Genomic DNA, 15,448 nt, shown 5'->3' on the forward strand with positions numbered 1-15,448 from the left:
ATCCAATCTAAACCTCCACTGATGTAGCTTGAGGCCATTTCCTCTCATCCTATCACTAGTAACTTGGGAGAAGAGACCAACACCCACCTCACTACAACCTCCTTTCAGGTAGTTGAGGAGAGCAATAAGGTCTCCCCTCAGCCTCCTCCAGGCTAAACAACCCCAGTTCCCTCAACCTCTCCTCGTAAGACCTGTTCTCCAGACCCTTCACCAGCTTTGTTGCCCCTCTATGGACACACTCCAGCAACTCAATGTCCTCCTTGTAGTGAGGGGCCCAATACTGAACACAATATACAAGGTGCGGCCTCACCAGTGCCGAGTACAGGGGCACGATCGCTTCCCTGCTTCTGCTGGCCACACTATTCCTGACACAAGCCAGGATGCTGTTGGCCTTTTTGGTCACCCGGGCACACTTTAGGCTGATGTTCATCTGGCCGTCAACCAGCACCCACACGTATGTATATATGACCCTACAGATGGACATCAGGCACAGATCAGTATTGGCCTAAGACAGCAAAAGTCAATTTTTAAGCCAAACTATTGCACTCATCTAGCCCGCCACAGCAAAGAGATCCCCAAAACCTTGCTCAGGAAAAGTTACCTCACAGTGGAAAAATAGAGGATCTATGCATTGCTGTTTGGGGCTCCATAGCTCACGACACAGCATTCATGTATGACTGATGCACATCAAGAAGGTTCAGGTATCTCTTCATTGCTAAGAGATGAACACGGTAAACTTAAATTTTACTGGGTGTATGTTTATGCCCACACTGAACTGTCAAAAGGCTTTCTTGAAATCTGTGGGTTTCCTTGGAGGGGAAGGGAGGGTAAAATATGACTGGAGGGGCAACAAAGGTAGTTGCAGGGCAAGGTGAAGGCACTGGACTGGGAGGAGGAAAAATAATGGCTGTCAGAGATCACAGGCAGACCCCATGGTAGGCAAGACCATGGTTCAGTGTGAATCAGGATAAAAGGGGAATGGTGTACCTGGCCACAGCTCCAGGGCCACAGTAGACATGAGAGTACAGCATTTACAGATCTTAAAGGAAGTCTAGGCTTTGTCCGCATCATAAAAAAAAAAAATTAGAAGGGATATACGTAATGTTCCCCTGCCCTCATAACACACACATGCAGAGTTCAGAGACCTGCTTGCCTAAGCCTCCTTCAATACTTTACCCTAGGGTATCTGGGTAGCAATAAAGCAGCCAATAGGGCCCAGGTGTGGAGTGAGATGACACTTCATGATCTCTTTTTCATTCTGCAGCCCTGTTACAGTTCTGCGTAGAACTTCTTAGGGGTTTTATGCAATGACCTGAGTTTACATCAGCATATCCTAAACTTTTTGTCCATTACCTGTAACAGATTACAAAAAATAGTATTTTTGTTGCTACATGGTATTTTAAAAGTCTAAGATTATTTCCCCCTTTAAACAGTTAGAATACCAAGTGTTATATTCTGAAAAGGTTATCAGTCTTTGTTTTAGAGGAAAAGAATCTCAGAGATAACTCAGAGAATGTGTGTAATATAAACTGCAAATTTGCATTAGAAATATTCACAGCTCCTGCTTCTGATGAAGAGTGCATTTTTTTCTATTCTCTACAAAACTGCTAGTTCAATTCTTATGTGCCTTCCTAGGTCAAATTTCCCTTTTCCTTTCATACACGGGGTAGGTCAATGATCTAATGGTGGCTGAGCTCCAAATATTAGTCTATTTTAGAAAATACGGTAATAGCACTTGGAAATAACACTTACACTGCATTAATTTTAAGACATATTTATGCTGACATATACCTTTTCCCTATATAGATATACAATGAAGAACATGATTTATTAAGTTTCCTAGTTTTAAATGGATATGCATGAAAAACTAGTTACATTTTCATTTATAGTCATCAGAAGAACTAACGTAAACCTACATGTAATGAGCACAGTTCTCCATGTGAGTAAACTGATAGCTTAAATACATCTTTCCAGGTCAGTTCTTTAAATGTGATGCTTGCAGAATGAATCTTGTCCTCATTTAAATCAGTGGCTATATTCTTACTGCTTCATGGGACCATGATTTTCAAGATCAGTCTTAGTAAATATGTTTGTATGATAAGGTGATTATCAATAATCTTAAAAATTTATAAGGAATTATATAAAAGAGTTGCAGTATACCTCAGAAAAAAACCCAAAGTCATAGCTACTCTTAAGTCTGTAAACAAAGATGACTACCCAAATGTCTTTAAAAACAGTGCCAGATAATAAGCTTGCCCTCAGTGCATGTGTAAAGGCTATTGTTATCGATTGAGGAAGTCTTTTCTTTTTTTTTTCTTTTTTTTCCAAAAAAGGGAACAAGGAGACAACAATGAGTTTATCCATCCAGCTCTGAGGTTGGGTGCTGCTGGGTCAAGGCTTGGTGCTTCAGGAAGCTGAGCACCATGAACACCGAGGGCTACTGACTCCCTCTGGAAATCAAACCTAACATCATCTCTGGTTTGGCGCTGTCAGACAAAATGCCCAAATCAAAGGGTGTTGTTCTCTATTTCAGTGCCTTCTTGAGTGCTTGGAAGCAAGTATGAAACAAACACCGCTACTATCCCTGTCTCCAGACCACTAGAAAAATAAAAGATTTAAACATAAAACATGGTTGTTTTCCCCCCCTCTATAAAATCCATACAATCTATCATGTTATTTATTTTAAATGAGTTATGATTTGTATAATGTCATGACATCAGATATCTGACACACTAATGGTTGTTATGCCACTATATTATTTTAGTGTTTACTTGAACGGCAGCGGTAGTTAAAGTTAGAGCTGTTGTATGAAGTACATACAAGTGATAGTCAGCTTTATTTTAAAAATATGGAACAAATGCACAGTTGTTATCCCATGAAGCACATTTTACAGTAAGTGAAGAGCAACATAATTTCCATCAGAATTTGGAACTAGGGTAACTAAAAATCTCACTTATTACAATTCTGTTGTAGAAGTGAAAAAACAAGCACCATATTCTTAAATATAAGCATTTTTTACATTCATAAAAATTTGAGACTTTTCATTTTGGTAGAGCACTTCAGAGAAATACAAATTTGTAGTTTAAGTTGCATCATAATCATTCTATCTACATTTTAAATGCTCAGCAGCATATAATACAGAAATAATCACTACAATGTACATATAAACAAAAGGAAAAGTTAAAATGGATATGAACACTAACCTTTTTTAAAACGATGCACACATAACTATTTTAAGATATGTAACACGTATTTCATGCTTTACTTTCTGGTAACGCAAAGGAAAAACCCCTCCTGAACATTCAAATCCTTTTATCCTTTGTCCTGACTCCAACTTAACTACTGCTGGTGAAGCTGGAGTTTACCTGGCACAAGGCTCAATGAAAACATACAAAGACAACAGAATTTGTCCAACTGACAATAAAAATAATGATATATATACATAGTTCTTTGTAATGCATGTCTACACACAGAAATCCCTTGACTTAGCTAATGTTAAGAAGTTTGATTTCTAAAATCAAATGGAACACAGATCAGGATATGGTAAAGGCATTATGTTTAACTTTGGAAAGGTCCAACTATTAAAAATTCATAGGTCCTCAAAACATATGCCAGAAAGAAATACTAAAGGTGCAGGAAATTAAAAGCAAATACAAAGATCCTACTCTACGTGAAATACCACCTGCTCTTTCTGTAAAATATATATTTGCGTAGCACTGGGTAATCCCAGTGCTTTCAATGAGCATACTGCAATTTGTACAAACTTCCTGCCAAGTCGAGGAAGAATTAGGGCCCAAGAGCATTAAAAGGTGCTTTTATTTTCTTTTTAATATAATCAAGTAACACATGCCATCCATCATGTGAATTAATTCCTACTGTACAAAATGCACCTCAATGTCAAAGGCTTCACACCTGACTAAAACAATTGCACAGTCCCACACAGATCTCCTGCACTGTCACAGATTTTACCCGGGTTGTTCAGCTTTCAGTATCTCAGGATGCTTATGGCACTTCTGATATTGGCACTTATTAAAACCTCCATGGAAACAGTACGCCTTTTATTTCATATATATATATATATATATATCTCTATATATATATATATCTTTGCATAAATTTTAGGTGGCCAGACTGCTACATTTTTCATCTAATAAAATACAGAATATATATTTAAGCTTTACCAAGTTTTGCCTCTAAATTCATTGTATCATTTGAGGTTTCTGGATAGCATAGTTAAATTCTTAAGTCCATAAGAAACCCTCTATCACTATTATTGACATTTATTACTGATAATTCTCTAACAGCAGGTAATGTAAATGGCTTTAACACATGGTGACATAAACATAATATGACAGAATTCAGGAATCTAACCAGCATTTGTTGTGCAGGAAAAAAGCATACTATTATTAACAGAATAGTTTTACCTGGGATAACAGACAATGACTCTAAGACACCTTATAAAATTTCCCATTGCAGAATTAGGACTGGTATACCACAAGAAGATCACTTTAGGTAACATGAATTATACAGAAATGTTATCTCTTATCCCTCAGAACAAAAAGATTTATTTGTTCTCTCTTAAATATGCTTTGGCTTACTGTCTTAAATCCAGCTAGATAAGAATAATTCCTCTAAGGGCAGAATGTACCAATGCAAATAAAGTTTTTGGAGGACTTTTTCTACAAAGGAAGAAAAAAACAAGAAGCTACCTCCAATAATAGATATTTTGTATTAACACATACCATAATTATTTGCACAGAACAATTTACAATATCAACAGCTACAATAAAAAAAACCAGCAATTATTTAATACCACTGGATTTGTGCTTTCAGCTGCTCTCTCAGCAAACAGACATACAGCGAACGTGAGAACAAATTCAGGATTTTTTTCATACATGGCTCCTGTGTAAGGACTAGCCTGGCTGTCCTTCACACAGCCTGCTCCTGCAAAGTCCCACTGAAGCATCTGGAATTTCAAGATTGGATACACAAATGCACACCAAAATTAGCATAAATATCTTACTTGTGGCTTGTCAGTTCTTACTCAGCCACTGACTAATAATGACTTTAACTATACACACATATAAATAAGCTTTGCGCAGTTGAAGCAACCAAGAATACCCGATGACTTTCCTTTCATTTCATTTTATATCTCATTAGTTAAGTGGATAGTTCCTGTGCTGCAGCTACTCCCATCTCCCTTAGCAACATTTGTACAGACACATTCTTTCCTTCTTATATAATTCATTTCTCTAACAAGGGGGGAGAAATATTCATACAAATGAAAGGGGAAACTGTCAATACACAAAGCGCTGACAAATCCATCAGGTAAATAAGCTGGAAAATTTATTTTCTCGATCTCCAGAAGCCTTAATAGCACCTGCTTTAGTCAGAAGTTTATTATATTGACAGTATCCCTTCAAAGGAAAATTCCAGTGCAGTATAGAAATTATTTTAATCAGTACATCAGAATCACTATGGGCTAATGTCAGACAGATGCAAACATATAGACAGGCGTGCACACATACATTCTATATGACGGCCTTGGGAAGGAATGGGATCTTCCTTGCACATCACAGAACAGCAGCAGTTTGCATCTTAGGAGCCTGGCTCACCTGCTCTGCGGCATCAGCAACCATAGGAAAAAGTCAGTCTCTGCTCCCCACACACTAAGGTGCGTAAGGAACTTTAAAAAAGCTGTGTTTCATTGTAGGCTTGTAAAGATGTCATGCAAAAGCTTTGCCTGAGCACTGCTGACTCGCTCCCACAGCAATGGCATCTTTGCAGCTGAGGATTTCCAAGTACTGGGCAAGACAGGTTAAGAATGTCCTCTGAAAGTATAACCACTGAAGAAGCCGTGCTCTTGATAGAGTTGCAGCTGATCAGGAAAAGCATCAGCTTCTCTATTACAAATAGATGTGGGATTAAAACCAACAGAACACATTAATTTACTCAATTTTTTGGTTACTTTTAAATAAAATCTTTGTTTTGACATATCTAAGAATTACTATATTGGATTCCTTTCGAGTGTCTTACATTTCGAGTATTTCAAACAAGAACATATAGATCTTTTGTCATTTTTGGCATAAAAATGGGTCCCAGTTGAGAAGTACAATTACAATGTCAGATCCAACTGACAATGACAGCTCTTTCATTCACTGACTAGAGGTACTGAAAATTATCAGTAGGTCTAGGAACTGCCCTGAGAATTCTTATCCATTCCTATCAACCAAATATTTACTTAGTGTATCATCTACTTGTATTAGTCTAATATGAGATTTGAGCCTTTCTTTAATGGCATTTGTAAAACAATGATGAATTGTGGAAAAAAGTGGCTATAACTTATTATCAATTCTGGATGGATTTGTATATATTGAAAAGCAGTATCCTACTGCCACCTACCCTATAGTATCTCCTCATCCTCTGTGTTCCATCCATTTTCAAGGACTACCAACAGCTAAAACAATGGTCCTCAGGAGCAGTTAGAGAATGTATACGCTGGAGCCTAAGTTAAGAGGTAGGTGTTTTACCTATTGCACGCCTCGTAGATTTTCAGATTGCTGCTCCTAATTCTGAGTAGCCAGTAGAGGACACTGGTGCAACAGCACACGTCTGCCCACTCACTGCTGCCAGTACTGCAGGACCCTCTCCTCCCAGCTCCAGCTGAGAGACGATCAGACTGAAAACCTCAGGCCTACTCCACGGTGGGACATCAGCCCATTGCAGGGTTCTCTATGAAGAAGCACTGCTCCTTCTGCCCTTCAACATTCAGGCATGCTGCTCTCTTACAACAACAGAAGTCGTTTTAAGATTAAAAAGTGTGAATCTATTGCTGTGAAAAAGAATAGGAGAGAGAAGCAGCAGCTTAACTAGTTTCTTCCTTTTTTTTTTTTTTTTGTGAATTTTCAGCTATTATAAAAAGTAAGGTGCTTTTCACTGTCAACCAACATAGCTCTCATGGGATGTAAATTTTTATACCTAATAACAGAGATTAATACCAATGATTAGTACCGGCAACAGATGGCAACTCTCCATGACAAAGTCCAAAACAGTTCTTACTTTAGGGAAGTTATCTTTATAAGTACATTCTTGCAAAATAACTTCATATTGTAGAATCCTTCAAGGGACTTGAGCCTACCAGTTGCTGAGAAAAAGCGTTAAAATATCTGAGTGCTTTTGACAGGCAACATGACTCTTATGCTGAAGGAAGAACAGTTTCCATTTTCGCTAGCTTTAAAATAATTGTTCCGCCACCACTGCTGCAACAATTTGGTTCTTTACATAAATTAGCATTTGGACAGCCTACCCACATGAATGGATCTGTGGGTGGAGGCTTGGCTCATGAAAAACTGCTGCGCTTTAAGGCTTAGCGAAGCACTGAAATACTGTCTTGACAAGGACTTTTTCCAAAACCTGGGCCTCTGTTTTTTAAACTCCCCTTCCATCTGAAAAGAAGGCTGGGATTTTGTGTATTAATTTTTCTGAGAAGAAGCAATGTGTAACAACTAACCTCAGAAATACCAGCTGTGGCACATGATAAAGGAGAAGAAAGTATCTAGGGGGAGTAAATGTGTAGTAAGGAGGAAAAGTTGATGACTGCTGTATGTAAGTACCAAATTATGAAGTCAGGGATAAAATCCTGGCCCTTCTGAAATCAGAAGTACAATACTTGCTAAATCACATACAAATGTCACTGTCAGTACTGTGAACAACAGATTATTTCTGAGATGCTTTTGCAGAAAACAACATAGCTCCTCTTGGGAGTATTGTTTTATACACACAGCATCTCTGAAGGAAAAGGAATTCACCTAAGTAGAAAACTTGAATACTATTTAGAGGGACCAAAAGCCTTTGAAGTATCTTTACTGTTTCAGTTCTCCACGGCGACTTGTTAGTAAAGGTAAGCAATTATTTCTTTTTATATAAATACATGATCCTTTACTTTTTGCAAAGTATCAGATTTGTAGAATTACCATTCATTTTGCAAATACTTTCCAGGCCTGTCTGCAATTTATCTCCTGCGGGAGTTACTTCTGTAGGAAGAAGAAAGCTATTTGATTGTGACCAAAACACATAACAGAGATAAGGAGAAGGTACCAAATGCACTTATGTTCAAAATGCAGTGTCAAATATTCAGGACTTCTTGCAGGCAGTTCTAAAATTCTTCATTTTTTTGTGATTGCCAATGATTTTGGATGAGAGTTCAAAACAATGCATCCAAATTTTTGCTTGCCAAAGGGTACTCCTCTTATTTGTTTTTAAATTTAAATATTAATCTCCATGCTGTCAATTCTGAAATGATGAAGATGGATTAGCAGCTTGTCCAAAATATCAGCCAGGCCTTGTAGTAAACACTTTCAGAGGCACAATGTTGGCAGAAAGCTTTTGAAATTTCAGTCCACAAGTAAAATGTCAATTAATGGTTTAAAAGACTTGTATGTTTGCATAGATTAACATTCACTTGTCCTCTCATGTGCAAGAAATTGATCACTTTCATTTGCATTTTCAGGTTCATCCACTTCTACCACAGGGCTCTTTTCTTGCAATCCACTATTTTCTGAACAAGAATTGTCATCTTCATCGCTACGATGCCCTTCAAGACTGTGTCTGATGCCATAAGCAAAGTAAATGAGGAAGCCTTCCAAAAGGGGGAAAAAAGTTAATAGGGTTTTCAGGCAAGTAGTGCATTAAAAATTAGTTAGTTCTTACTCTCGGGCTTAACATATTTTCCAAAACAAGTTTCTTCTTCAGGTATCTGAATCAGAGCTCATGCTTCAGGTCTTCCCTGTGTCTGTGGCAATTCCAGTGCATCATTTTTGCATAATCAAATGCTCTAATAGGTCATGGAAACTACTATTTCCCATTTATGTCTAGATGGAATTAATACAATTTTCTGTAACTTAAAGGAGAATGACTTATATACTGGGAAGAAACCTGTTACAAGCAGGTCTCTACACAATTTTAGCTATACTTACTATGAAAAAAAAATTGTGGCTTCTTGGAATTAGTCCTGTAACTTTGATTATTCCTATTACCTCAAAACTGTATTTACAGTTTTGACTGTATATAAATACCCTTTCTGAGGCACGCTCTTGTTTTGGTCAGAAATATCAGCTTTTATTAACACACAGGCTTTTTTGCAAATGTTCAAAGGAAGAGAATCAAATGTTCTAAGATGGGATTCATGAGTCCTAATGGAAGAGGTGACTGAAATGAGCAGAAGTACCTACCAAGTGCCATCCAGAAGCTAAATCTGATCCAAGTGTCTCCACTTAGTTGTACCATCAAGTAAATATTTACCAGGATACTGAATGATGGCAAAAACGGTAATAGTGGAACCTATAAGGAAATATTTAATACGTTTGTATTAAGCATAATTTCTTGCATAAAACTTCAGTTATACAACACAAACTAGAGGTGACACATCTGATCACTAAAAAACAACTGAATTTTTTTTGTTATTGGAGTATAGTGAAATTTTCTTTTTCACTGGGTTTAACCACTAGTTTCTACATATCTTAAACTTGTAAAATACATTATGTTTAATATATATTCTCTGAAGCTGTGTAGAAAAACTTTCCAGTTTGTGTTGAACATATACTAATGAATTCCTGTATCTACAGCTGAAAAGTATTATATATAAATATCCTTTCTCTCTGAAATTCCCTCCCAACGCCACCAGATTCCTTGACCTTCATCACTATACTTCATTATTTCTGTTAAATTTTCCATTAAATAATAGATCTTAGAACATAAGTGAAAGCTCAAAATGGAAGGAATATACTCTGGGACGTACGAACTGTATCGTGGTCCAAAGCATTGCGCACAAGTGACTGGACACTATCAGCTTCTGAATTGTTTTCCAGTTTCTGAGTGCTTAAATTGAGGTGTAAAACTACTTAGGTCTCAGCAGGGTGCACTTTGGGAATGCGCCTAAAGGAATACCTAGAAGATCTGTGTTGCCAGATCTGCTAGTTGTAATAGCAGCTGTTCACACCAACATCAGTGGTCCAGACGTTTTCTGCAGCCATGCTCCTATGGATGTCACACATTCAATCTGTGGGCAATGAAACCCTTTCTATAGTCCTGAGAAGATCTGGACTGGACTGCACATGCCAGTGATTCTGCTGTGAGCATCTGCTACCCTTCACCAAAAAACCTGCAATAGTGGCAGTGCAGTAATGAAAGTCTGCCTGAAAAAGGACCATCTCGCTCTCTCTCTCTGCCCCTTTCCCACTTGTTAGAATCCATCCAAACCTCTCATTAGAGAATAACATAGAGAATATGTTATTCACCATAAAGGCCACTTTCTGCTGGTTCTGAGGCTGCCTTTGGATGAGGAGAATGGTAACTATGAAGGATGCCACCAACACAGCAAGAAGGCCAATACTCCAGGGCTCCAAGTTAGCAATGAAATGAATCCCATAAGTAGCGAGGACACTCAAGCCACAAACCAAGAAAGCTGTGTGAAAAACAAAATGATGGAAATGGGAAAGAGATCACTTAATCTCTGCATTGATGAGGATGTGACTTTTAAGAAGAATGATAGCAGGTCTTCAGTATGAAATGTTATCATGCAAATGTTTAATTAAAGAAAAATACAGTAGACTACAGATTAGATCCATCAAGAAGTATAAAAGCATTCTGCAGAATGACACAGTAATTATGACTGAAAGAAGACATGTTATCACTGGATTTTTAATTTTGTCTTTAATAAAATTCCCTTATTTATGTTAATACATTACATGAGTTTGGACAGCTGAATACTTACCTAAGAGACCCACCAAAAAGTTAACAGTAGTGGCAGTCTGCTTGGTAGGTAAACTGGATGGATTAATCAGAGCCTGGAGACTGAAGTGATTCTCTTGTATCATATTTATCTGTGATTCACTTACTGCAGATTCCCGTTCAGATGCAGCCAAAGCTGCTTTTTCTGGAGAACATTTTGGTTGCTCATAGGTTAAACTGGGTTGGTACCTATGCATAAAACGAACACAATAATAAAAAAAACTAAGCTTACTTTGGGATTTGAAGCAATATGACTCTAGGAATGTATATAAATACTAAATTCTTTGCAGTAGAGATTTAAAATTTCCCAGTTCATACCTGCACTGCAACAGCATATATTATGAGTCACTATCATACATAAACAAGCTATGGCAACTCACTTTTTTGCTGGGTTTGTTTGGAGATTTTTTTGGCAGGTTTTTTAAGCTACGTGAATGTACCAATGGGCCAGATAAATGGTCAGACTCATACAAAAAGAGAGGACATGGTCTGGTGGTCAATGGCAGGGAAGGGGTAGGGGAACATCATTCTGACTTGCTTCCCATACTGTCAGAGGCCTACTAAATGGCATAAATTAAAATTTTACATCTGCTTTTTAAAATTTTAAGTGTATTTTTAAAAACACATGTTAAATAAATCACTATGGGATACTCTTTTCTTTTAAAGTGTAAATTATTGCAACATTGACTTGGAGCTGAATTTAAGCTGTTATACTTTTCAAAGTTAGCCTTAAGTAATAAAGACTGACTTTTTAAGCTAAAAAGAGCAATATGTAATAAAGTGATCGAGATATCAATATTATTCCATAGCTTTACAAACAGAACAGAGTTTTACTGGCAAGTATTTAGAATCTCACTCATTGAGAGAGAATATTTGTACTCTCTTCTAGGTCTACAACATCTTGAAACGCTTGTATGGCCTTACGTTTCTGATTAGGGTAATACAATGCAATTACTGGAGTTTGTTCATCCTGTGAACTATCTAGAACATCTACACCTTTCACATAGAGCCCCCACAATGTAAGAGGCCTAATATACAGCACAGATTTATTCATATCAAAGTATCATTCATTGAATTTTGGACACAATCTTACATCTACTACTTTTGGGACTGATCCTTGGACCAATACATCTGGAAAATAAGAACAGTCAAGATTTCACATGAAGCTTTGACATCACTAACTGCCATACTGATACGACAATATATGGAACCATACAATGTCCTGAGCTGGAAGGGACCCACAAGGATCATTGAGTCCAACTCCTGATCCTGCACAGGATAAACCCAAACTTCACACCATGTGTCTGAGGGCATTGCCCAAATGCTTCTTGAACAGCGTCAGGCTTGGAGCCATGACTGCCTCCCCGGGGGGCCTGTTCCAGTGCTCCACCACCTGCCGGTGGAAGAACCTGTTCCTAACACCCAACCTAACCCTCCCCTGGCACATCTTCCTGCCATTCCCTCGGGTCCTGTCGTTGGTCACCAGAGAGAAGAGATCAGCGCCTGCCCCTCCTCCTCCCCTTGTGAGGAACCTGCAGACCGCGATGAGGTATCCCCTCAGTCTCCTCTTCTCCACGCTGAACAAACCAAGGGAATTCAGCCGCTCCTCATATGGCTTCCCCTCCAAACCCTTCACCAACTTCACAGCCCTTCTCTGGACACTCTCTAGTAGCTTTGTGCCCTTAATGTACTGTGGCACCCAAAACTGCACGCAGCACTCAAGGTGAGGCCGCACCAGCGTGGAGCAGAGCAGGACAATCACCTCCCTTGGCCAGCTGCAATGCAGGGCTTGATGCCCCCCAGGGCACGGTTGGCCCTCTTGGATGCCAGGGCACTCTGTTGGCTCATGTTCAACTTGACATCGACCCGAACCCCCAGGCCCCTCTCTGCAGAGCTGCTCTCCAGCCTCTCGTTCCCCAGTCTGCCTGTACATCCACAGCTGCTGTGCCCCAGGTGCAAAACCCAGCACTTGCCCTTGTTAAACTTCATACGGCTGGTGATTGCCCAGCTCTCTGATTTGCCCAGATCTCTCTGCAGGGCCTCTCTGCCCTTGAGAGTGTCAACAGCTCCTCCCAATTTTGTGTCATCAGCAAACTTCATTAGCATGCCTTCAAGTCCTGCATCCAAGTCATTAACAAAGAGATTAAAGAGCACCAGCCCCAGGATGGATCCCTATGGAACCCCACTAGTGACCAGCCGCCAGCCTGATGTAACCCCATTTACTAGAACCCTTTGACACCAACTGTCGGCCAATTGCTCACCCACTGCATTATGTGTGTATCCAGCTCTGTGCTGGACATCTTGTCCGGGAGGAGACTGTGAGACACAGTATCAAAAGCTCTGCTGAAATCCAAACAGATTACATCGACTGGCTTCCCTTGGTCAACTAGGTGGGTAACCTTGTCTTAGAAAGAAATTATAAGTTTGTTAAGCAGGACTTTCCCCTCCTGAACCCATGCTGGCTGGGACCAATAACTGAGTTGTCTTTCAGGTGTTTTTCAATAACTCCCAAAATAATCTTCTCCATAATTTTGCCAGGCACAGAAGTGAGGCTGACAGGCCTGTAGTTAGTGGGGGCATCCCTGTTGCCCCTCTTGAAAATTGGCACAACATATGCCAGCTTCCAGTCAGCTGGGACCTCTCCAGATTCTCAAGAGCATTGAAAAATCATTGAGAGGTCTCCCTATGCCATCAGCCAGCTCTTTTTATAACCGTTGGATGAATCATATCAGGCCCCATTGACTTATAGGGATCCAGCTGGAGCAGCACAGCCCGCTCAAGTTCAGGGTTGATTGGGAGTTTATCATTCCCACAGTCATTCTCTAGGTTCTGTAGCCCAGGGCTCTGGGTGTCCCATTGCCCATCATTGGTGTTGAAGACCAAGGCGAAGAAACCATTAAACATCTCTGCTTTGCTTATGTCCCTGCTTGTGAGGTGACCATGTTCACCAAGTAACAGGCCAATGTTATTTCTGGCCTGCCTTTTGCCATTAACATATTTTTTAAAAGCCTTTTTTATTGTCCCTCACAGTACTGGCCACTTTCCACTCCGATTGAGCTTTGGCCACAGAAATTTCCTCCCTGCAGTGGCAAACAACATCTCTGTCGTCTTCCCATGTTGCCTGACCTTGCTTCCACTGGCCATCTACTTCCTTTTTTTCACCTTATTTCTAGAAGAAGATCCCTGCTCAGCCAAGCCTGCTTTCTGCCTCGCATGCTTGACTTCCTACATTTTGGAATTGTCTGCTCCTGTGGTCTTAGGAGGCAGCACTTAAAAAAGCTCCCTCAAAAGCTTTTCCCCAGGGGACCTTACTAAGTAGTTCCCTGAGCAACCTGAAGTCTGCTCTCCTCATATCCAGAGTTGAGGTCTTGCTGGGAGTTTTCTTCCTGTGACCATTCATTTTAAACCTGACTGCTTCATGGTCACTGTGCCCGAGGCAGCCAGGAATTGCCACTTCACCACAAGACCTTCTCTGTTAAACAACAAGTCAAGAAAGGCACTTTTCCTGGTCAGTTCCCTTAGTACCTGTACCAAGAAGTTATCATCCAGGTGGTTTAGGAATCTTCTGGACTGTTTGTCCCAGCTGTGTGGTATTCCCAGTTGACACGTGACAAACTGAAGTCCCCCATAAGGACAAGGACACGACTTAGGGGTATCCCTTAGTTCCTTAAAGAATTACTCATCCATGCCATCATCCTGGCTGGGTGGCCTATAGTAGACTCCCACGACAACATCCACTTCATTTGTCTGTCCTTTAATCCTTACCCACGGGGTCTCAACTGTGCCATTGCCAGCTGCAAGCCCCAGGCATTCCAGCTCCTCCACTACATACAATGACACCCCCTCACCTTGCCTGCCCTGCCTATCCCTTCTGAAGAGCATGTAACCATCCATCATGGCACACGAGCCACAGGACTCATCCCACCAGGTTTCACTTATGCCAATGATGTCATATCTCTGGGACTGGGCCAAGGCTTCCACCTCCTCTTGCTTGTCCCTCATGCTGTGCACATTTGTGTAGAAACACTTCAAGTGCGGTTCATCGTGCCCATCACCACATGGAGCAGTCTGAAGAATCTCAGTAGCATGCAGCTCCTCGAACTTTGGCACACCATCCCGTTGCTTGTCACTGACTAGCCCGATATTGTCCCTTTCCCCCTTCCAATCTAGTTTAAAGGTCTGTCAATCAGCCCTGCTAGCTCCTGAGCAAATATCCTTTTCCCCTTCGGAGAAAGGTGCATCCCATTGGATGTCAGTAGACCTGGTGATGAACAGGCCATCCCATGATCGAAAAACCCAAAGTTCCACTGATGACACCAGCCTCAGAACCACATGTTCATCAGCTGGGTCTGCCTGTTCCAGTGTTTTCTCTGATGGGTCACTGCTTCTTATTAATTATTTATATGCATGCAGCTCATTTTTAAACGTTTAGCTATCTAGCAAAAAACATACATTGTAAATGTCACTTCTGTTTATATACTGGCCAACACAATACTCCAGAATGGAAAAGGTGATTTTGACTCACCTAAGAATGAGGACACAGGTTGCCACAAGGGAATAAGCAAGTAGTGTACCAATAGACATCATATCCACTAAGGCCTTTAGGTCAAACAAAAATGCCATTATAGCTAAAAAAAGAAAATAAAAGAAAATGCAAGAT

The 15,448-nt window shown here is 40.0% G+C and overlaps 1 protein-coding gene across 6 annotated transcripts in view; it reads right to left on the reverse strand.

Moving 5' to 3' along the window:
- Window positions 1-2,817: 2,817 nt before the first annotated feature.
- SLC7A2 (solute carrier family 7 member 2) overlaps window positions 2,818-15,448 on the reverse strand; it is a 63,772-nt gene continuing 51,141 nt past the window's right edge. For all 6 annotated transcript variants that reach the window (XM_075091378.1, XM_075091381.1, XM_075091379.1 and 3 more), the window contains 5 exons: window positions 15,314-15,416; window positions 10,772-10,977; window positions 10,296-10,462; window positions 9,231-9,339; window positions 2,818-8,638 (listed from right to left, as the gene is read on the reverse strand). In XM_075091378.1, coding sequence (XP_074947479.1) covers window positions 8,451-8,638; window positions 9,231-9,339; window positions 10,296-10,462; window positions 10,772-10,977; window positions 15,314-15,416 — 773 coding nt within the window. In that variant the 3' untranslated portion in view covers window positions 2,818-8,450. The remainder of the gene's footprint in view (window positions 8,639-9,230; window positions 9,340-10,295; window positions 10,463-10,771; window positions 10,978-15,313; window positions 15,417-15,448) is intronic.

The sequence above is a fragment of the Phalacrocorax aristotelis genome, chromosome 4 (assembly GCF_949628215.1).
Source record: "Phalacrocorax aristotelis chromosome 4, bGulAri2.1, whole genome shotgun sequence".
Taxonomy (NCBI): Eukaryota; Metazoa; Chordata; class Aves; order Suliformes; family Phalacrocoracidae; genus Phalacrocorax; species Phalacrocorax aristotelis.